The 23,976-nt window shown below is 53.6% G+C and overlaps 1 protein-coding gene across 1 annotated transcript in view; it reads right to left on the reverse strand.

Annotated features, from left to right (window-relative positions):
* LOC114828384 (neuroligin-1-like) overlaps positions 1 to 23,976 on the reverse strand; it is a 33,678-nt gene that overhangs the window by 6,673 nt on the left and 3,029 nt on the right. Inside the window, exons 4-15 of the mRNA XM_029112291.1 lie at positions 18,329 to 18,485; positions 16,382 to 16,436; positions 15,307 to 15,436; positions 9,526 to 9,659; positions 9,244 to 9,353; positions 7,071 to 7,203; positions 6,733 to 6,795; positions 6,333 to 6,493; positions 5,673 to 5,831; positions 4,882 to 4,965; positions 4,605 to 4,726; positions 2,173 to 2,451 (exon numbers count right to left, since the gene is read on the reverse strand). Of these exons, the coding sequence (XP_028968124.1) occupies positions 2,173 to 2,451; positions 4,605 to 4,726; positions 4,882 to 4,965; positions 5,673 to 5,831; positions 6,333 to 6,493; positions 6,733 to 6,795; positions 7,071 to 7,203; positions 9,244 to 9,353; positions 9,526 to 9,659; positions 15,307 to 15,436; positions 16,382 to 16,436; positions 18,329 to 18,485 (1,587 nt within the window). The remainder of the gene's footprint in view (positions 1 to 2,172; positions 2,452 to 4,604; positions 4,727 to 4,881; positions 4,966 to 5,672; positions 5,832 to 6,332; positions 6,494 to 6,732; positions 6,796 to 7,070; positions 7,204 to 9,243; positions 9,354 to 9,525; positions 9,660 to 15,306; positions 15,437 to 16,381; positions 16,437 to 18,328; positions 18,486 to 23,976) is intronic.

Below are 23,976 nucleotides of genomic sequence, written 5' to 3' on the forward strand. Positions count from 1 at the left end.
GTTCCTTCGGTGTCTCGCGACCGCCCCTATCGCCCCCCCCCACACACACGTCTTGTCGTAACTGGCTAGGAAAGCACTTTAGCGCTTTTACGCTCCAGGCTATCTGGCCGTTGAGGACATTGAGCCCGAGCGGGAGAAAAATGACAGCGGAAGGGGACATGGAGCAGACAACGGAAAAAGAAAAAGCCGAGCCGCGATGTCGTGGACGCTGGCCGCCAGTGAGAGCGGTGAGGGCTATGGTCGTGCCGGTGTTCGCGTCTACGCCGCAAAAGACTTCATCGAGTTCAGTAGGGCGGTCATGGTGCCGACCTGCCAGCCAACCCACCCTTCCAGGCAGAGAAGCGGCCGACCCTTCAAGTAGCCGGAGGTGTCACATTGTTGGGAACCCTCCAGGCGTTGTTCCGTCGTAGTTTCCGCCCGTCTGTCCGCTTGCCAAATGGGTGACCGGGTGTTTTGCCTGCGCTCCGAGCGAGCAACAAAGTAACTAACAGAGCAAATGACCGACTGGAAGGCCGCACCACCGCGAGGCAGAAAAACGGCGCGGGCTCGTCAACGGCGGGGTTCACTAAGCGTTCGAGCCCGTTATCAAGACCACTTTCGGACTTGGTACGATAGAGGACTCTGACCGCACTCATCTGGAAGAGGTCCCAGTCCAAGACGGCAGCCTGATGTCACCTCATTCTTTTTGCGCTTCTCATCGTCCGTGTAAGCCTGAGAATCGGGTTGTTCAGCGTTCTGTGCCTCCATCGCAGCCGACCCGGACCACCGAATCTGCCGCAACTCCCTGCGCTGTAATTATGAGGCGGAAAAATAATCCGCAGAAAATAGAAAATTGCGGTCAAGTTACAGGGGTTCGGAGCTATTTCAGTTTCGGCCTGCGCTCATGAGGAAGGATTCCCCCGAGATTTTGTGCCGGACCGTCGGCGTCGCGCTGATCACGATCGCAAAATTTGACTGATCGCGGAGGATGATTCATTCCGCAGATGCGTCTCCGGCGGAAAAGTAGAACGCGCTCGATTCCTGGAATTCTCCTCTTTTCGTCCTGACGCCGACGATTTCCAGCCGAGATTCTGTCACGGAGGGAAACCTCCGATCGTCCCTCCCGATATCGGGGACCCCGACGGACTAGGTCGTTTCTGGAAAACGGATTTCTTGTCAAGAATCTCCGTGATTCGAATAAGGAGTCGTCTCTGCGGAAGATGAGCACGCCCGAGTATTGAACGATAGCCGATCTTTCTAGACGACGGGAAGAACTGATTCGATTCTTACTGCCAAACAAACCCCCGCTCGACGATGGAAAAGATGAGCTCAGGACTCGGACCCTCGATTTCGGTCCCTCCCCGAGGAGCTTATCGCGAATGGTGGAATGAACTCCTCTCGTCGGACAAGCATGGAGACTATCAATTCCGAAGCTCCTCTCCATCGTATGATGTGTTCGTCGTGGCCGATCACGCAGCAATAGTTCAAGTCCGAAAAACCCACAGTCAGGAAAACTGTGCGTGAATGGCGAATGGCCACAGTGAATTTATGGCATCGGAGCCGGGGCCGGAACGAGCATGCCGAGGGCCAGGATACTCCAACGTATCCGAATACACAGGAGCCGAATTCCTGACGAGTAAAAAAAAACGTCCGGTACGCCGGTACGGCAAGTACATGTGTCTCTCGACTCGTGATCAAATTCTCAGTCCCCATTGAGGTGGGCGGATGAGGTTTAGGTGGATGCGATTGTCGACCGTTGGAATACGTTCAACCTCCACACACGCGCGATGCTCACCAACCTCCGGAAGTCTTCGGCTCGTTTTTCTACCAGTAGCGTGACTTAGAACATTTTTCGATTCACCAGTTTGTCTAATTGCTGGTCGAGGCGTCCGAGCAGCGGCCAGACAGCTGACCAGACCAACACGCACGTCCACCCGTTTACGGCGAGGAAGTCTGGACGCGAACCCACGAATCTACGCATAGCATGTCGCTTCGGAAGACTTCCATCCCTTCCCACCTAGGCAAATGGTGATCCTGAATTCTTTAATGTACATATGTACCTCTCATTCCTTCGATACAGAGCGTCGCTGGATTCATATCGCAATCGTAATGCTCTAGTTCCGAATAGTGAGTGAGAAGTAAGAGGAACAGTATCCGAGTTACAATAAGGACGCGCAGGTGTGAGGGACGTACCGTTCGCGGTGAGTTTGACGGTCGGCGCGAGAGCGGTGGTGGGCGCCTCGAGAGACGGTTCCGAGCGGGCTGCAAAAAACGTCACGTTCCGCACGGTGCCAGCAAATGACGACGCCTTGTCCGAATCCTCGAGCAGCTGGTGCAGTTGGTGAGCTTCCAACTGAGCAGCAGACAGATGGTTGACAGTTCGAGAAGGAGGTCGATGCAACGCCGGCAGCAGACGATTCCATATTGAAAGTCTATGAGCGTTCCAATGACTGCCTGTCCGTGCTTTTCCATCTGAAAGCAAAGGGATGTTTTCCTCACTAAAACGGATTCACAGAGGCGGTCGAGAGCACCAGGATATCGCTAATGCAAAACCAAAGGCCTGCTATTAGAACGTGAGCCGCGGTCGGAATTCGGGAAAGTCAAGCGGTTCCCCGAAGTCGTCCACGTACGCTGACGGCATGCATCTCTTGTGATTACCGCGAACTTCTGAGAAACGAACGACTTGGCTCTGCGCGGGCGGATCCTGTCGGTCTGAATGCATTTGAACGTGAATGGAACAGGACCCAAGCTCCTGGAGCATCAAGGAGTCACTCAAGTGCAGGATGATATTATGCTGAAGGAGTCTAGATATGTATAAGTCTCCCACAACTTTCAAACACCGCACGGATCTTAAACTGCGGTAATCCGAGCCCGTTGCTTCACGTCGACCCGACAGCTCAGTGGAAACTTGCAGACTCAAACTAATTATTCAAATTCTAAACTTATTTCATCTCACTCAGGCAGTGACGGGGAATCTACTCTGCCCGACTGCTCTTTGATCTTTAAACTCAGTCGCTCCCAGACTGCACAGTAGTAAATAGACTTCCCAGCAAAGGCTGGAAGGTCGTTCAGACGCTGTCGCAGAGGTGTGCGTCAGAAGAACCCGGTTCACCGAATTCCGAGACGATTCAGAGCGAAAATGAGGAATTCCGCGTGAGCACGCGCAGGAGAGCGTGCCGGATGTCGAGGGGAGAAACGGTCACGCCTCTTGGCGAAGCAACATTTCGAGGACTCCCTACAGCGGAGCATTTCGAGGACTCCCCGTTTTCCGCATCAGCCGGGTATACGCGCCACGATTCCCGATTTTCGCGTGCTGATTGTGAGACTCTCGGGAATATCCTGCGAGAAGCTCATGATCGACATATGTAGGTTTCGGATGGATACCGCATTTCGTTCCCGAATGCGAGCAGAGCTCACGCATGGAGCGATCCTTCGACCCCTCGAGCGACTGCTTCGAGCCGCGCTATATCCGGCGGTCGAGTCCGAGGCGGTGACATATAGGTCATCTGAAAATTCTGTTTATGGCGGGGATATCCGAGGTATGGCTCCCCGAATGAAGGACCCCGAAAATCTCATCAAAATAAAATATCCGCGCCTGTATTCGCGCGCAAGTAGATATGAGCGTGTATGTATGGTGTGTATTTCTGACTGAGTGAGCAGTGGATAAGTCACTGTAACGAGCAGTCCGCAAAGAGTTTACGAGGTTGTGAATGTCGGCGCGTGACGGCTTGTAAAGCATGGAACACATCTCCTGGAACGGGGATTGAAAACCAGGAAAATGGCACTTGAGCCCCCCGCAGAGGGACGTCGGAGGTTTTCTCCGGCGAAGACGTCCTCAAACATGTCAATGTTTTATTTTATGGCCTATCATCAATCCCGCTCGCTCAAGACCCGTTCCCGAGTCGCCCTCGAACACACTCCTATCCCATTTGCTTCAGCTAGCTCTCCCGTCGAAAAGAGACGTCCTGTGGGCACAGAATTTCCGGTACTGTCATGAAGACTCCAGGAGTGGTGTCCTCGGGTCGCAGCTCATTCCAGACGCACATTCGACGCAGAGTGAGTCTTCGCCACTCGCCGCCCAGAAGCCATGTTGGAAAGGTTCGAGTCCCACGGGATTCTCGACGCATTCCTTAGAACGGCTCCAGCATAGCGCCGCGTCTAGGGAGTGAGAGAGAAAGAACGACGATCCGCGAAACCACGGAATCAAAGTACGGCGTTTGGCCGTAAACGGCAAGCGCTGACGCATTATCATACTGTCTCGCGCCCTCAACCCTCAGACTGGAAAAAAGTTTTAGAATTTCCAACGACTCGCTAGGGCAGCGACCGAGACAGCGTCGAGAGCAGACTCCGGAAGAAGAACGCCAGTAGTTTTGCTCTCAGAAACCTCAGATCAACGGAACATGTCGTCTCCGGGGAAACAACGGGAGTAAGTAGTTGTTGCACAAGAGTTCCGCCTCGCGAATTTCAAGGGGGTCCAAACCTCAAAACGCTCCTAGCGGCCGGAGCTCTAGATTCCCACAAGCAACGGCTTGCTGATTCCAGATGCTCTTTTCAGATCGGAGTGTTCGCCGCGAATGATGGAAACATTGCGGCCCTTCTGGTTCAGAGGTCAAGTTCTGATTTACCTGTCAACATGAGGTGCATTTTGTGAATCGGCTCAAAAAGCGGCCAGGCAACGGTCTCTTCTTTGTCTTTCGATCTCGTCGGGTGATGTGAGTTCGGAGGTCGAGGAGGACCGTTGGGATTCCTGGAAACAGCATGATACTCCTTTGAATGAAAAATTATCCGTCCACTATCGGAGACTTCCCTCCAGAACAAACATCCCAGGCCATCAGTTTAGTCTGACTCCTAGAGCAAACGCCTTGAGCTGAAATCTCTCCTCTTCCCCTGTCTATTTCTTACCCATCACGGAGGTAGTTTTTCAAGCAGAGGATTAGCGTCTGAGAGGTCTGGACGTCCTGTCGCGAAAACTCCGGGTACAGCACACTGTAAGGATGGAAGCACTTAGGTGCTAGTGCCTTCCACTATGATATTACGCATCGTGTTGAAGCGCATCGAATTGATATCTCGTCCTGATCTGTGCTCGCTCAAACGGCGATATGGGTGAGAGGGTTCCTCCGTGCGATTAGATCCGTTAAGGAGGCGGCGGGGAAAGCATGGTAGCTGACTACTTCCTACCAAGTTCGACAGACAATGAGACGTGGTGTCAAATCAGCCAGCAAAAGAGCGACCGCGAGGAGTGTACGACGACGGGGGGAAAAAAATCTTTCAAGTTAAGCTGATCACAGAGGAAATTCGGCTCTGCGAGCGTGATCAGCAGATTGAGATGGTCGATCACGAGGGCGTCCTCACTCGACTCCCTCTGTGCGATCCACTATCAACTAGGCTCGATTCTTTCCGCTCTAAAGCGCTATCCTTTGTTCTAAGTTCTTCTACCGAACGGGGTGGTGAGGGAAGAATTCTCTATACTGGTAGGTATTGCGCGCTGGGAGCCATGTATGAAAAGATATTCCGAATTCCAGAAAACTTCCAAACTTTTAAACAAAAGGTCCACTTCGTTCCCACCGTTCGCGTGGGATGCCACTCTTGCGAGCCTCTAGTGGCACTTACGGTGGCGCCGCCTCCCGCGCCAGCTGGAGCCACAAAAGCGGAAGAACTGTTAACTGGATTTGCTGACCTTCTGACGGACGAACCTTTGAGACGAACGAAGGGGTACACCGAGCAGCTGGAGGAGGTCCTTAGGGATAACCTCGGGATAACCATCGCAGTTGGGAGCTTCTCGATGGCCATTCGAAGCCGACGGACACTCGGGCTGAGAGAGGACGAGCAAGTGCGTCGAAACTCCTGACCGACTGAAAGGTAAGGAAAAGAGAAAGGTCTCTATTTGCTTCGACACGGAAAAAATGCGGTCTCGAACTCCGGCTGTGGGGCCGTCTCGAACTCCGGCTCGGTCCCGGCACTCCCGAGGCCTCCGACACTCGACGGACAGATTTTCCTGCCGGATTCGTCGATTGCCCTATCGTCCGGGATTAGCGGTAGTTCGTCGATGCTCCCATCGCTGTTGTCGATGCTCCCGCGATTTTTACTCGCGTGCTTCCGTTTGCCGTGTCAATTAGCAAATTGCTGCTCACAACAGCGAGGGGAAAAAAGACTCGCAGACGGTTGGAGCCGCAAAAACGCGCATTATTGGGTACAGAAAGGGAGAGAGCTCGAAGAGAAGGAACGAGATAGAGCGAACTCGGATGACGAGCTCGGCTGACAATGACGATGATGGCAATGGTTCCCTTGTACAGGCAAGCTCCTCTGCGAGCCTAGCGAAGCAATCTAGGCTGGCCGAGAACAGGTTTTCTTACCTTTGTTGAGCACCCGCTGCATGTGAAACGGCTGTCTCCATGACAGGTCCGACGACAGTTCCATCCGATAAAGAGGCGACCGTATCTGCCAGAGCGTCTTTTTTCGTCTGAAGGCTCCTGGTCCAATCCGTGTACTCGTTCGCCACAGTGAGGTAGATTTCCTGCTCGATGGAACTTGCATGTTCAGAAGCTCAGGTAGCATCGATGTAGAAATTAGAGAGACGGAATATTCAGGTCACGTCGAGTAAGCGGACACAATTTTTTGTTTCGATGGCTCTCGTTGAGGATTTGCTCGGTATGTTCGTTGTGCGTCGGCTTATGCGTCAGTACTGTGATTGTGCTCGAAGGCGGATCGTCGAGAGTTGTCTCCCGCTGAGCGGCCACTCTCGTATTCACTCACCTGCTGGTGGAAGTCGAAAGTGTTTCTCACCAATGTTCTGATGAGGCGATCTTTCAGGCTCGTCTGCGAACGATAAAATCCGAGTCAGAGACCAGGTCGTGGCGCATCGCAAGCTCGGCTCATCCTCTGTGTGAAAACCCCCGACTCCGGAGTCTCGTTCCGCAGAGCCTAACTGTTTGCGGAGCCCTATCCAGGCAGTATTCCGCCGTAGCAGTTGCTCCGAGCCCTAATCGAGCTCGAATGTCCCGCTCCATCGGATGAACACAGTCGGTGGCTACACGGATAATCTTCCAGGTCACCCGGGGATCTCCAAGAGCATTGCACGGAATCTTTCTCACCTCTATGCCGTTGCGACGCTCCTCAGCGTTGAACATGGACATCGCTTCCGAGGCAGTGACTGCACATAGAAGGTCGTGTTCGGTGAACGGCCCCTGAGACGAAGCGGCTCGGACGCCCAATGCGGTGATTACGCTGCAATTTAACGAATGCCCATTGCCTCGATCTCTTGCATTACCTGCTCTACTAAGACTCCGGGACACTAACGAGCAGAATCCCGAAAATCACCCTTTCGCGAGGAACGTTTGTCGACATGGTGTCCCAGGGAGAGAAAAATTGAGCAAGACCCGGAGAAGTATACGTGTACGTCGATGCGTCACGAGGAGCTCGCTGCTCGCCGCGTCAGAAACTGCGACGATTCTCTCCTCGGAAACCAAGAGTAGATGCTTCGACATACGGGGCATGTCGACAAGCACGATCCGGATCGTGACGGAGTCGCCTTCCCCCGCTCATCATGTTGTTCAACAGCGGATATTCGGAGCGAGCGGTCTCTCGGATGTGTCCGCATAAGCGTGCGGAGATAAGTCCGCTCCGTGAAATATGACAGCTGCGGGGAATCGCCCGGAGCGTTTGACTTAAGCCGGAAAAGGAGGCGGACAATGTTAAGCCGTCGATCGGTCGAACAAGTCCGCGGATTTGATGAGACCCTTCTTCGACTCTATTTCGTCCGAGCCCGCATGAACGAACAAGAAGAACCCGCCGGTCGCTCCATATGATTCTTTCTTTCGCTATCCGCTCTTTAGGCCACCGTTCCGAATGGCTGCAAACCGATCGCTTGTCAAATAACCGGGTCGATCAATCGACGTATCGAGTCGCTCTGTGAGGCCGTCTCGGTTCCGCGTCTGCGGTCCAGCTTCGAGGGTCCTCGAAAGAGTTTTGAAACAGACCGCACGATCGCAGATGGCCCCGCATCTCGACAATGATCCGAACTCAATGTCCGACTCCGGTCCGCGAGAACCGGGGTCAATCATCAGCTCTCTCATCCAGGGTCCTTATCCTGATTTCCGATTACAGGTCGCTCGGCCTCCCCGAGCGAGTGAACTCGGGAGTTCCCCAAGCTCGAACTTCCGTATAGACTCCGCGGACCGGGAGTCGGCGTAATGAGTCCTCGCCCTCAGACTCAGAATAGGCATGCAGAACGTTTAGGGACCGAGAGAATCTCTCCCCTAGATCGAGATGGTCCGAAGAATCGCTCCGCTACCGCGGAAGGTTCGCCGGTACGGAGTACCCTCACGGAAAACTCCGATGGGTCCGTGTTTATTACTCGACTCCCATCCCGTATCGCCAAGTTCTCAGACAATTAGGGGCTTTGAATGATTGACTCCTGAGGGAGCCGCCATTGTTCGGACTCGGTGAGCGATCTTTGATGTTAATTTCGCTGCTGCTCTCGTTGCGATCGCCGGAGTTCCCTTTAACAGGCTCGGGCTCCCCATCAAAGGTCCCTGTCGAGAAGCTCTTTCTTTTGGCGCAAAAATGGCAGAATGGAAATCCGTACCGAGGAATTTCATTACGGAGCTCGAGAGCCACCAAACAGAACGGCTCGCTGAGCCGCTCCGCGGACGTTATTGCCAACGGCCGGAGGAGCGGGCAGGCAGGCAAGCGAACAAGCCAGTTAGCTTATGGCGAGTCAATGCCGGTCGGGAAGAAAAAAGTTCCACTCGAGACCACGACCGCTCGCACAAGAGACGTCAAAACGGACGAAGATAGAATGGACGGGCCAAAAACAGATTACGCTTGTACAAGAAGATGATCATTCAAACAGTCGACCTTAACACTACACTGCACACTGAAACGACGGACCAAACAGCGAACTCGATATGGAAAAGTTACACTCGGAGTTGAGTGCTCCGACTCTTTGCGAGGAACAACTTCAAAATCAGCCGGAGGTCCATGTGATTCATCTCGACTCGACCCGAAGCAACCGAAAGAGATCACTGCCGAAACGTCAACGGAGGCAAAAGATACTCTTCGGTATTTTGTCAGCTCGGCATGGGTGTGAAATTGCTACACGAACCATGTGTTCACCACAAAAACCAACATCGTCGCGAAATTCCGGCTAGATCATTGAACAACGTGCTCAACAAAATCAGCAGGGAATGTCTTCCCCTCGATTTGAGACTGAGTGAGATCGATCCGACCGAATTCCTTCCGAAGCGACGAAAGAAATGCCCTCACCTATTGTCGACGATAGGCCCGAAGGGTCCGCATAGATAGTCCGGAACTTCATTCGGGAACCGCGACAGTTCCACGAGTTCATCTGCAGTTTTGTGTCGCAGACATTCGACCTGCAAGTCAGTGGACTAAATTAACAGCAAATCGGATTAAAGCCATCGAATAATTAGATCCAGCATCCAACACCGCGCTCAGGTTCCCGGGAAGCGGTTCGGCCCTGATAAATATGCAGTAGGACAAACAAAAGCTTTAAGCCTAAACGTTAGTCTATGAGGGATAACTGACCATGGCAGACGGCTGAGTCGGACAGCCGAGTCTTTCGGCTAGCTGTTTAGCGAAGTAGTCCGCGTTGGAACTTTGACACAGAGCCCACGGCGAGAGCGCCGAGCCGGAGATTAGCGCGACCGAGCGGAAGAGATCTGTGAATGAAACTCCATTTAAAAGGCGTACAAGCATCGATTCCGTCCTTCGCTCTCGCTCGGATTCCGCCATACGGAAGAACGAATATTCGACCGGCCCGCTTGTCGGTTTCCGGGGTTCGAACCCGCTCGGATTCTCGGATGCGGCACTGTTTCCCCGCGTGGTTTCGTGAATGTCTCGGCGAGTGCCAGCACTGTCGACTCGCGAAAAAGAAATTCGACCGGGGTTCGAATTTTTCCGCTTTTTCCTTCGTCTCTCTCATACGTCGGTCGGTCAAGCGTTTTTACTTTGGGCGTGCTCGAGGGAATTCGTTGCATGGCGTCTCCAGCGATCTTTATGTCTCAGCAAATGCGGCTGCGTAACTCCTCTGTTTCCCTCTCCCCGTCACCCCAGGAGCTCGGAACGAACAAAGGATGCGATCGAGAAGAAGGAGACCGACGTTACCGTCGCGAATACGCAAACGCCAAAGGTGCCCTTGGGAAAGTCGAGCGTAGGAATTTCTCTTTAGGAACAAACACGCTGACAGCGTTCAACGACAAACACTACAGTTACTGTACCCACGACGACAACGACGACAACGTTAACGCGAGTGACACGTGCCGTGGCGCGAACGATTGCCTTCTCGCACTTTCTCCCAAGGGAGACGGTCTCGACAACAAACAGTCAACAGATTGTGGCTGGTATCGCTCAATTTCGCGGCACGCGGTGATCGCAAGTGAAAGCAAAGCTCGCGATTACGGAGCCGAGGTTTCCGAGATGGGTGTGGCAAGCGTCAGGAGACGGAGAAAAGTCGGAAGATCGTTCCGAATGGAAAACCGAAGCGGCTTCATGTCGCGCGGGGATATTTTAATGGTGTACTTCTCTGGAGCTGTCGCTAGCTAGGCGGATTTGCGACCTGCAGCGAGTACGATTTCCGGATGAAACATCCCGTTTCCTCCTTTCCGAAAGTTTGCTGTCGACAACCAGGAAAATGATTTATAGCTCGAGAGGGAACACATTTCTTGAAGAAGAGTAGTCCAGAGAGAGGAAAGGTTGCCGTGCGGGGAAGAGACTCAGCCCCGGTGAAACTGAAACACTAGGAGACCGTATGCGACTGCCGTTGCCATGAACGAAAACGTCAGGACAAAGCCGAGACAGGACAACCGTCGACTCGATGGTAATCCTGACGGAGTGACATGGTTCACGAATTACTTCTGGATCCCGACACCTGATGCTGAGGGAATCCCGAAGGAAAAATTTGACCTTCGCGTGAGGTTTTGAGTTGTAGGACTCTCCTCTTTCTTATTTCAATCAGGTTTGGCGACTTTCCAACGTCTGCTGCCACCTGTTTTATTCGTCGGATAGGCTCTGCTGTTTTTCCTTCGAGCCACTCAAATGCCAAAAGTTTTGCCGCTCTCTCCCTCGATCTCTCCCCAACGAGTGCCTCTCCTACAGCGGATTAGGCTTTTGCCTGTCTATTTGCTGTTGCTGCGGTGCTCATTTCAGATAAGACTTCGGTGCTACTAGTGAATTAGTATTGTTGCCAAAAGCTATTTAGCTCCTTTCCTCTCTTTTTCCCCGAAAGCAGCCACCGGGGACAACGCCATGGCCCTCGCTCCCGACAGGGGTCCGATCCGCGGCTCCTTCAGAGCACGCTCTTGCCAGCGACGAATTCGTCCGAACGAAAATTTTCGCTGAGTGGATACGAGTAATCCGCCCCTCCCCCCTAACCGGTCGTCAGCTAACGCCTCGTTCTCGGAATTCTCCAGTTTAGAATCCACGGATGACCTCGACAGCTCGGTAACATTGCGCTCGAGTGTACGTTTGGGTTGAAATGGACGAGCGCGAGTTTCCGCTCCGACCAGGAGCGCCGGAAGTGAAGCTCCGTTCGCGAGCCCGTCTTTTCAAGGAGTTTAGCGACTACTAGTCAATGTACGCGACTGGAACTTCGCCCGCGAATACTCTCGGGCAACGAGCAGTAAACTTCCTTCATCGCACGCATGTCGCTCGGTATAAGCCCCCCAACGCATCACTCCTCCACGACGCCCCCGTTGGATGTCAGCTCATCTCGCTCAGTATCTCTGTCAGTCTCCAGGCTCCCCGAGGGTCTTTGTTACATTGTGTATTCACATCGTCCTGAAAACAGCGGAATCTGGCGCCAGACCAAATCTCATCCGCAGGGAGCTTGTTTCCACGTCCCATTCTGCCGCCTTGTAGCATTTGTGTTCTCCTCCCTCCACGAGCTATATATTCATCTGAGGGATTCCGCCGCTGCGCGAGCTACGACACCTGTTTTCCAGACCACATCCCGAACATCGAGTTCTTTCAAAAGATGGAAATTATGAAGATCCAACCCTGCCGGATGTTTATGGGGGAGGGATCTTGAAGGTGCATGTGCCGACGCTCCGATGTATCGTCTCGGACGGGTCGCATCCACGACTATCCTGCCTGGGAGATTTGGCTCAGCCTTTTGGTATCTAACGGTATCTCATACGCAGTCACCGCAGCTCTCCGATCCGATATTCTCGACGGCGGCACCGCGACCACTGACGTGGAGCAAAAGAAGGAGCCAGTCGGCCGACCAGCCAGGGGGTGGGGAGGGGGTTGTCGGGACCAGCAAGGGGAGTCAGGCGAGCTGGTCGGAGCACGGGCGTGCGGCCAAAGGAAACATATCTCGCGACCGATTTGTGACTCGTTGGCTTGCTGGCGCAAGTCCAAAACGTAGCTCCGCTGCTTACGGAGCACCGGCGGCGAGGAGGCCACGTAGCTTACGGAGCCAACAACAGCGGGTCCGAACGTTTATGCTCATAGAAACGAAAGAAGGAGCGTGGAGCAGGAAAACTAGGGAGGTACTCTCCTAAAGCCTGGTCGACTGCGTGGCCTTCCGCGGAAAAGCTCTGAGGGGACACGGAATTGTCGTCGCAACCGTTTTCGTCCTCACCGTCTGTGCCTCTTTCGTTTTTCCCGAAACAGGATAATTTGCTTTACGCGCCCGGCCTTCCGTTGGGCGTATTGACGTCCGCCAGACGGGACGCACAAGCAATAGATTGTGTGGACAACTCGCGTTTGGACAGACATGTCTTGCGACAAATTCAGCCCAGCATCAGCGACAATATGCATTGCCCGCGATCGGAGCCCGCTAAATTGCGATCTGGGATTACGACCAGTCGCGAAATTGGCCACCACGCTCGCCCAAACGATCTGTTGTCGTTCCGGCGACGCAACGATGGAGGATATCACGGCGTTCCGTCAACATGATTAAGGGACGGAGCTCGATCGAAGAATCAAGTTGTTTGCGTCGCCAGATTGGGAGCAGAACCGAAACTATCAAGGTACATGACCCTGATTGGCTCGGATTGGGCTCCGATCGTTCTGGTACGACGGCGGAGTGCCCGTCACGGACTATTCTGCTCACTTCTGATCGAATGAACGCACAATCAGCTTTTCCATCGAGTTTCACATCTGGCCGAGGACTGGGACCGCGATCCTGCTCCGTTCCCGATCCGTGAGGGGGGGGGGCGGGACTCCGAGGAATAATATCTCAGGTGTTTAGCGGTGCCGTGTGGGTGTCGAGGTCGGTAAGAGGAAAAAAAAACGGTGGAAGAGAATTATCGACAACGAGAGGGAGTTGGGCCGCGCCGGCTCTCAAACAGAACCAGTTTCGCGATTGTTCGAAGGACTCTATAAGCCTAATTGGTGAACCACATGGATCCGCTTGAGCGCACGGGCGGCGCGCTTTCTAATTAAGAGACCGGCGAAAATCTCGCACGGTAACGTCGTTTCAAGCTTTCGAATCCTCAATTATACGAAGGTTCCATATAGAAGCTCCCCGGAGCGTAACTAAGGCTGTGTAGTATGCTATACGGAAAACGTATCTACCTGCTACCAGAATCATGCTGAATTCAGGCTGTCCGGAGTGCAGCTCAAGTAACAGGACGCGAGCGGGAAAACGAGAAAGCGAGATTTCCACGAGCTTGTGACTCAAATCCGATAATAATGGATGCTACCGCGTTTTCTGAGGGCGTGGTTGACAGTCTCTAGACGGAGACGACTATGAAAAAGCGCGTGGGAATTCGCTTCGCGAGGCTCAGGTATGCATTGTTTTAAGGGACGTGGGCGTCACATCCCGAAACTCTTCCGCGGGGCTGCGTTCGCTGAGACGTCGATCCCGGGGGATGAGCTAGTTTGGATATGGCTTTGAATTATCATAAAATTTAACATCCACGTCATTGAGGCAAACCGTCGGTTGAGTTTCAATGAAGGTGGTTTGTTTCCTCGCTCGACTCGGTAGTATGGCCTGGGGTCATGCGACGAAGGGGCTTGACAGGTCTCAGGGAATATTTCGACGAAGAAGCCCACGCTTCTTCCTGAGAGGCAGGAGCTTCGTCGAATAGCAAACTGAGAGCCTATTTCTGCGTCCAGAGCGGTTTGTTGCCAGTGGGAGGTATTTTCCTTTCCTCTTCCTTCCCGACCATATTATTCCTCACCTCTCCACTGCTGCAGAGCTAGCTGACCAGGCTGACAGACAGATCCCGCAAGGCCCGTGATTTAGCGGCCGGAGGAGGAAAAAAACCGGCCCGCCATTGACTACTGGCGGGGATCAGAACAAACAACCGTTGACCTTGCTCTTGCCTCCCGAGCGGCTTCCTGCTCCCACCTGATTGGCGTCGACAGCGAGGAAGCCCTGCTCGTGGAGCTCACTTGAAATATCGTCGAGCAGTTATGCCTTCATACTCGCGGATACATATGTATGTGACTTCGATAGACAACTTTCCGTTGGATCACAAGCGGAATGCCTATTGTGGGTACGCGGTGGTGAGCTCCGCTACTCGGTCATCCCGCATTGGAGCCATGTTCCCCGCACGCCTTTCCCGCTTTTGAATTCTTTCAGAGGCTTCTCCTTGAGGTCCAGGTTTAGGTATCGAGACCTCTCGTCAAAATTAGACGTCCTCAACAAGACGCGACGCGAGAAAGATATCTCAACGGTAGTTCATGTGTGGGTATGGGCCTTCTAAAAAATTCGACCGCGTCAGGCTGCGTCCAGTCGCTCGCCCTTGGAGGCCTTTTCCCATGACCTCAAAAGTCCGTCCGGGATGCCTGTCCGTCTCGCATGCGCTAAACTATGAATGGGTAGACGACTTTGATTTATGAATCAATTCCAAAGACACGATCCAGCGTTTTTCTTCTCGAGAGAGATGGCAACAGCGAGAGCTGAGGCGGTGACGGTGACACTCTCCAGTGGGCTTTCGCTCTCTCGTTCATCGAGACAATATTTCAACGGAACAGGACAGCAATGTCCGAGAATACTTAAAACAAAAAGCAGGAATAGAACATTCGCGGGAAGCGTCCGCAGGAGAGAAATTCGTCCGGGAATTCCCATGATCTCCGTCGTCTCAGAAAGTGAAACGAGAAATAGAAGAACAAAAGAAGAGATGAAACTCTAGAGACTGCGATGACGGGTAACAAATGTTTGGAACGTGTTCCGGGCGAGGCCGAGGGTGATGCGGCCGCACAGCTCAGCGGTCGTCCTCTCTTTTTTCCAAGTCTACTGCTGTAGACACCTAGTGTGTATTTGTGTAGGTGCGAGTGTTCACGAATGTGTTGAGCGCAGTACAGCTACCCCTGGCTACTGGGTGGGAGCGGGAAGGTGGGCGAATTCTTGTTCACCTTTCGCCAAAGGGTACATCGCCAGAAGATGAACCAATCCCGCTGCTTTTCCATGACCCAGGAGCGTGACCCGACTGCGATCCCCGCCGAAGTTGTCTACATTACGCTGAATCCAGTGCAATGCCGCAACCTGTGGACAGAAGAACATCGGCGATTATTATTTGTTGGAAGCACCGCTGCTCGCTCAGAAGCACTTACGGCACTTCGGTTGTCTTCGCGCCGATCCATCTACGCTAGAGGCTAATATCGAACAACACACGTTCAACAGCTGCTTTTATTGGACCGAGAAAACAGAATATGCGCTCCTCCGGGCTCTGACCTTCTTCGACTCGGGGAGCGTGAAGACTGGGAATCTCCTTACGACAAGAAGGATGTACACTTGAATATCGGAGAAACAAAGCTGATTTGCTATCATTTTATCCGTGTTTCCCGGAGCGCATAAAATCGAAAGATGGGCTGACATTGTGGATATCGGAGTTCTGGGAAAATCGTCTCGAGCCTCGCACCCGGAGCTCCATGAGAACCCCGGGAGGTGGAAATTGTTCCAATCGAACCGGAAGTGAGACAATCCACGAGTCAGGGTAAACGTCGTATCGTCATACCTTGTCAGAGCCATGGAATTCCTCTCGGAGAACGAGCATAATTAGTGGGAGCGAAATGGCGCGTCTCGCGAGGAGGCACTTTGAGGGACAGGTCTTCACAGGCGCAGTCTCAGGAAATTAATGACACAAAGCGGAATTTGAGCGCAAAAATTGCAGTTACTGACAGCTACGGCTCCAGAGTTAATTCTTCGTTAATCATTTCCTCGCTCTGTCCCGATGGCCGTCTCTTGATTCTTGTCCTCATTTATCTCTCACTCGCGAATTGGAGTGCGCACTCAGATCAATTCAAGGGTCCGCCAGAAAAATCACCACGCTTGCTCTTTCAGCGAGAGAAGGAAAGAAATCGCTGCGATCGAGTCTGCTATGTCTCCAAGTCGTACTGAGTCATTCGAGAGGAGCTCGCATCAGCTTCGCACGATTCGCGCCGAGTTCGCGCCAGTTTTCTTCCATGCCACATGGGAATAGCGTCTCACCTGATCAAGGAGCGCATTGTTCGATCGAGAAGCCTCTTCCATCGCTGGGAAAAACCTGGAACGGAATCGGGTGGTGTACGAGTCGGTCATTGGGCGGAGATTCCCTGAGCAGGAAACTTAGGTACCAATCTCGGCTACAGTCTCTTCTACGGAACTGAAACTCAATCAGCCAATTTTGAGCTTCCGAGACTACGTCCCGCATGGCGCAGGGGTTTTTAGAGAACGCTCCGGAGAGAATTGCGGGACCGGATTGGCTTGAGCCCAGTTGGAGTAGGAAACGCATTGATATAAAGCCAAAATACGTTTAGCTAGTCACACAAAAGGTTGCGGCGGATTTCAGTTTGTTAGTTCAGCGGTACGGCTTCCTTTCAGGCGCCCCCGCGCCGGTCGGATGGGGCTCAGATTCTCATGCTTTCCCAAATCTACAGAAGACGGAAGCTGGATTTGCCGAGGTCTTCTCTGTGGAAAACGGGATCCGCTCCTTCCGACAGAGTCCGCTCTTCTCTTCCATCTCCGCTCCTCTGCTCGAGTCCCATTCAACGGAGAGCATTTTCAGCTTGACCGCAATCCAATGACTCCCGTCGAGAGTTGAAACTGTGACAGTCAGTATCCCGACTTAACGTAGATGCCAGCCGCCACGTCGCCTCTCCATCCTTCTGCCGGACGGGAGACATTCAGCCATCGGACGCTCCCGAACAGCAATTCCATTCGAAGCTGCGTCACCAGAGTTTCGAGGAGCCGGGCAGGCAGTTGGAGCGACTGAATAGGACGACGCAGCTGCCACAGCGGCAGCAGGTTTCGATTCAGCATTCATTTGGGAATTTTTCGAGAGCAACGCGACAACTGGCTGCTGGTTGTTCTTGTTGTTGAGAATTTTTGCTTCGAAAAAGAGAACACACAGTTCCCGAGCCCGCGTTCCCGTCCGACCGACCGACCGCTCTTTCTCCCATCGGCTCGTCCGCCCATCTGTCCGCGTCTGCCGTTTGCCAGCCAGTCGACTTGCCGTCTTTTTGCGCGAGCGGACGAGTGGGCGCACGTTTTCTGCCCTCGACGGTCCCCTGTCAGACGTTCGTCTGTTCAGCGCATTTCGCGACGAGACTGCGCAGCGGCGGTGGCGTTCGAAGCGAACATCAGCTCACATCTGGAAGAACAACCTCAAGTCGCTGCGCGGTGCTCGTCGAGAGTTCACTCAAAAACGCCCGGAGAGTGGACCCGTCCGTCTTTTTTCCGCCGTGTCGTCGGTGCTCTTGTCGCCTCTGTCGTTGAAGTCGCCATCGGTCGGAATCGGCTGATTGCTCGGACGAGAGCCCCATGCACAAGCTTTACCGAGCTGGATGACAATCGATTCGTTGCAACTCGAGTCCGATATCAGCGACCGCACGATGTCGGTGAGGAGTCAGCAGAAGCGAACGGAAAAGGCTCACTTCGGCGGAGCCACGTCCAACAGCATCTCATTTGTCACGGAAAAGGATATAGATAATTTTCGGTAGGGTTATTCCCCTCTTGAATAGCCGGCCCATATCTGCGGCTTTGGGTAGTCGATGGACCCGACAATCCGTGTAGTATCTGATCGCGTACGGATGCGCTGAGCGAAACTGCGCTCTTACGATGCTTCGTCATCCTTCGGTTCAATCGTTTGGTGTTTGTTTGTTTGCACAAAACTTCGGGTTTCCGTATCAGCGACGGAAAATCAGCGACAGACGGGGCTCGACGACGCCGTTGATACTGCGGATCGAGGCCACCGTGAAACGTTTTTCCCATTACGGCTCAACAAGGGCCGGACGCAGGGGATCCGAGCGACGCAAGCGATCCGGTATCTTCGAGCAGTTGCCCTCGGTGCTCAAGCGTTCAGACAGTCGATCTCCTCATCACTGATTCTCGTCGAGCATCCTGGGCCTCCGCTCCTGAGGAAGAAAGCTACGTAATCGAAACTTCTGTCCCGACAACCTACCCAGAACTCCGAGACGAAAGTTGAACGTCACGACGATTACATGAGCTGCGGCCGCGAGGGCTGTGGCATCGAGCAGGGAAGCGCCGCCCCACTCGAGTGACGACGCCGCCGACACGATCAACACGGGTAACTTGCTGTGTTCTGTGCGACTCACTGAAACCGAATTCAATCAAATTAATGAGAATAATCGACGCTGATTCGGGCGGCAACGTGCGTGTACCTACTTATTTACGGGCCCGACTCCTTTCATTGTGCCTTAATTGCTTCGTCGGATGCGAGGCCCTTCAACAAGCTGACAATGCGAGCGGCTCTTGTCGACACGGGCTCTAGTGTGTGACGCAAGCTTGTCGCTTGCGGCAAATCGACGGCAATCCTGCGAGTCGCGGCGCGAAGCCGCACGCCACCAGGCTATCCATCCATCGCCCGCCGGCCGGACGGCCCTTCGTTCGATGGGCCTGTCCGGCCGGCTATCTCCGTTCTTGATGGTATCAGTGGCCCAATGAAACCAATTAATTTGACTCGAACGGTAATCCATGACCTGGCGATGTTCCGTCCGACCTATCGCTGCGGCCGGCCGGCCGATCGGTCGACCGGAGTCCGGAGCCCAGTCAGCGAGTCAACGAACCAAGAGGTCGTGGTGGTCTCTTTCTGTCTTGAGCCCAATTATTCGTCCGGACCGTTTCCGAGCCGGAAGGACTCTAAGGAACAAACTGATAGAGAAATAGTAGCCGCTCTCGTTCTCACGCTTCTTACGCTCCTTCTTTATCTCTTGCGATTCGGTCGGCTCTCCTCAACTTCCTGCGGTCGCATTCGTTTCTCTTCGATAGCGGACAGGAATAATCTATATTCATTCATATAGTAGGGACGTAGCCAATTGGTGGCAGAGAAATCCCGGCCGGAAATCTCTGCCGTTCTTCCCCGATGTGAGGGACGACGGACGGTGGAGAGGGGGATCCGTGAATGACCTCGAGCGGCTAAATAGGAACGTAACGAAGACGAGACGCGATCCCATAGGAATTATTCCCCGCTGACCGAGGGATCGCGCGCGGATTCGCTCAGAATGCCTAATGGTATGACCGCTTTCGGTCCCTGAGACGAAATCGCAACTTTCGCGAACGCCACGATCCGGAGCGAAGTGGTTGCGGGATGGCGCTCCGTATCCCTCGCAACCGTCTCAAGAGAGGGGGGAGGGGGCGACGACAGAGAGGGGGAGGGCGGGCGGGAGCACCGAGGGGCTTCGCGAGGTATCGCGACAATAATCAATAGACGTGGAGCCGGGGTACATAATTTCGATGACAGACTAGTCGACCGACCCATCGACCCCGCGAAGCTACGGACGTCTGGGCGACGTCGACGGCTGACTGATTCATTCGTTGGTTGGTTCGTTCGCTCGTCCATTCATTCATCTATCTATACCGCGATTCTTTCTCGCTGATTCATTAGAGGTCGTGCAATCCGCAAGCTGCATCGCTCTTTGTACGGTTAGCCGAATTATTGATTAACGCGGTGGTGGCTGCAGCGGGAACGACACGCACGACAGACGAGAGGAGGAGAAAGGAGACGTTGTTGTCGTTGACGTCGGGCGAAGGAACGGTGCAACGACTTCTCACTGACATCGAGGGCTTCTCGACCGACTGACCGCGTGGGCGAAACGGCCTCCAATGGCCGAATCGTTCGAAGCCGCATCGGGAAAAGGAACGAACCAACAGACAGCTTATTGCGACGCAATTCATCTCGTGATCGCTCCTTAATTACGTCATGGCCGGAGACAGCGAGTCGACTGAGGCCCATGAGGGTCATGGACGAACTTCGCACTCACGTCCAACGAATAGGTATGCCGACGTGAATATTCCATGTTCCCCATCAGCAGAACTATATATCTCTACCCAGACGCATCTCTTCCATTTGAATATTCAGATACACCTTCTGTTCCTGAAGTGATGATTGATTGAGCTCGATGAAACTGACGGCTGCTTAAGAGGCGCAGCACACGACAACGACGTATTCCTCGTCCGGAAAGCACTCGTCGACTAAGGAGTGAGACTTCGAGCTCTCCGGCGGCTCCGTCTGCATGAATAGCTGCGGGGGAATTTCCCCAAAAAAGGTGGGGAGCGGAAATATCCGGACGGTGGGAGTGCGAAGCGAAACATGATCGAGATTCGGAAAACTCCATTTCTGATTCTTCCTTTTGTCGCTCCAATCTGTCCCACCCCTCTTCTGGAGCCCATCGATTCGGGCTCGACGTGATGCGAGAGGGGTTTCCCGTTTTTCCCCGCGGTCATTATCGCCACTGCTGTCCGCCCGTATACGGGGCGGCGCGCTTCCGCGTCGCTCCTTTCGTCGTCCCTTCGACTTCATAGACCATTGTACCTTCAAACCTGCGGAAGATGAACGCGGAAGGCAACGACTTAGGAAACGGCGCAGTGCAAGTAAAAACGTCCCAAGACAAAGAACAGCATTTCTCTCGCGGAGCGCGCCACGAAAATATTCCGGACGCACAGGTTCGTGTCAGCCGACGGAACAGAGAGAATGTATTCTCAGGCTTCGCATCCGAAAGGAGTTTCCACTTACTCAAAAGACGCTCAGGGGGTCTCCCGAGACTACGGCTAATGATATTTGCATGAGAATCATTCATATTCCCCGCTGCGAGCGTCATGGCCTCAGTGAACTTCTGCGATGTCTCTCCCGGCGTCTGCGAAGCAAAGCGAGCGTCACGAGTGGCGGTAATTTGTGCCTCCTCTGTCTGCGGTGGACGCGGTCAAGCCAATGCCCCTTCCAAAGCCGATTTGAGCACCAGAATGGGCAAACAAGCGAAAAAGAGGCGGCTCGCTGTTGACACAACGTGCAGCGAATCCTCGGCTTGGCTCGCCGCCCGGAGCTCGCCCCGAATGACGGTCTGTAATATGTATATGACAGAGTTCCCTCGTCGCTTCGTGTCTCTGGACCTTCCTCCTCCAATCAGGGCAAGGGCTGCATATTTGAGGAGATATGCAGATCCCGCTCTGGATTTCCCACGAGCGAGCTCTCACTCGGACGAGGAGCGCCGACATCGACTGGCTGGCGGCTGGCCGGCCGGTCGGTCAGTCTTCGACGCAGATTGCCGACACACTCTGACGACCCCTGCATGTGTCATTGTTCGATGGGTAGCTAGAATTATTAGAACATTGTTCCCTCGTGTCTGTGACGCGCCAATACGAAGATATCGCCTCTTCTCGAGCATCGAGCATCCTTGCAGAAGTCGGGTCAATTCGGAACAACTTCGCCTCTTCGAAGGCGAGATGACGGAGACGCTTCCCGAGCGTCTATTCCTCACAGCCAAGGGAACGAGGACGAGGAGGAGAAGGAATGAGCGACGAGCTCAATTCTCGTATTATAATATTTCGAGCCCGTCTGGAGCCCGCTTCGGCGCGCCAAGAGCCCTGAGGCCTGCCTGGCCACGCCGAATAAATCGGCTGTTTGGTCAAGGAAATTCCTCCTGTCATCCTGTTTGATCCCTGGAAGTCAATTCAGAGTCTCCCGGGTCCAGAGGAGCAATCGTCTGACTCTCGTTACGAAGGTCCCTGTCGAGCTTCACACACTCCTCGTTACGCTGTGTGGGAAGTAGGCGGTCAGGGGGACGACGCCTTCGAATAGAGGATTTGGAGAACTTGGTAGGACGATTGTTATGCGGGACAGATCGGGCGTCGTCCACCACGTGTGTGTGTAGTAGCGCTGCGGCCAGTGTGCTGCAAGCGGCAGGTGGCCGAATCTACGGTACGGGGAGGCCATTGTGTACCGGATACAGACTACGAGAAGTTTTGTACGCGGAACATGACGACCATCACGCCTCGGCCCAGATTCGGACTCGACCCGATTCCAAAATGGCTCGATGACAAAATAAGAATCGGGAAATGAAAAATGGGTGAGAGACGGTGAGAACTACAACCAGAAACAAGGAGCCACCGATGACGTGAATATCGACCGGTCGGCATGAGCCCCTTGAAGATTCCAAGAACAATCCGTGAGCGATAATGACCGCTGCCCCGAGAGCTCTGGGACAGGTGTCGTTTTTTTGTTCCTTCGGAGACCCCGATCAAGCGAACCAGCGCGACCCGGCCGCTCGGCTGACTCGACCGTTGATCGACGAGAAATCCTCCTCACAAAAATCTTAATTACACATCGCATCCGGATTCCCCGCTCGACCAGGTCTCATCGTTCCTGATTCCGAAACGTTTGAACAAGATAACGGTCTTCTTCCCTCCGTCCGCTCTCTCACAACGCATGTAAAAAAGGAGCAAGTAGAAAATGTGTGTAAGAGGAAGGTCGTCCGAACCCGACAGGACTCTCGAATGGCTGTAGAATGCGAAGACAGGTATCTGGAGCCGATCGGGGGCTAGAGCCCCTTCCCGACTCTCAAGGAGTGAGAGGAGCCCGCGGCAGTCAAGAGTCGACGATTCTTCTCTCGCGCAGTCTTAATACTGGTCATTGGGGGGACAATAGTCGCCGTCGTTGCGTTTCTTGAGCCCTCTCGGTCGACGGAAAAAGCGATGGAAACGAGCTGCCTGACCATGAAGGAAGCTCTGCGGCATTGACCGCTCTCCCGTGGGGACGCCCGTACCTACGGGTGCCTACGGGGCATGTGTGATAATGTCGCCTCGATAGACAACACACCGCTTCCCTGTTGCCGTCCGGGTGGATTCTTAGGAATTAGGAATAGTGATTCCCGACGCAGCATTCAGACCCGAGCACAGGATCGTATGTAAATCACACTCCTCAGCCGTGCCCGATAGTCGCGACCCAGACGCGATGTCCTATTCCCCTCGGTTGTATTTTCTTTGCCGTGGGATCGGGGTCACCTCTTTCATCAGAGGAAACGCAATTCCACTCTTCCATCGTTCGTACCTTGTACGATTCTTCCTCTCCGCTTCATCTTCCTCGGTTCTTCCTCGTTTACATCAAATCTCAATGCATCCCATCTCCCTCTCCAAAACCCTCATACAACAGGAACAAGATCACAATGGGGACCATTGCAACATCTCGATACAGGACTCCCCATGCACGAATGACGCCGACTACTAGATAAGAGCACGTGTGTGCTGATATTTTCAGGGTATTTCGCTCACGTTCCAACCAAGCGAGTCGGCGAGTGAGTCAGTCGCTCGAGCAAATAGGGAGACAGGCGAGCTGGTAGACAGTCGACACTCTGCATTACGTATACCCGAACCGGATCTTGTACTGTGTTCCGAATGAGAATATCTCAGTCAGTTCTCAGGGAGCAAACTCGTCGAAACCGAATCGGCATGGAGGCGTGCGTAGAGCCCCGTCGGTGTTCCCGCTGAGAACTCGAATGAATCGAGGGTTGAAATGGAAAAGCGTATGAATGGATATCCGACTTTTCGATCGATTGCAAAAAATTGATCAGTAGGTTCTGCCTACGCAAAGCTCAAATAATTTGAAAAAGTTTCGTGAGCGATGACGGGCTCTGGAACTTCCTGGGGAGCCGATCCAGTGACTGAAGGATTCCGGACGAACGCGGTCACTCGGTCGAGATCACTCAGAGCGCGGTGAGGGACGCGAACCAAACATCCCGTAATCCTACGTCAACAATGGTCTTTTCGGGAGTAATACGAGGAAAATTAGACGAATTTTTCATGCTTCAGTCTGG

Source organism: Galendromus occidentalis, unplaced genomic scaffold (assembly GCF_000255335.2).
Source record: "Galendromus occidentalis unplaced genomic scaffold, Mocc_1.1 scf7180000077488, whole genome shotgun sequence".
Lineage (NCBI taxonomy): Eukaryota > Metazoa > Arthropoda > Arachnida > Mesostigmata > Phytoseiidae > Galendromus > Galendromus occidentalis.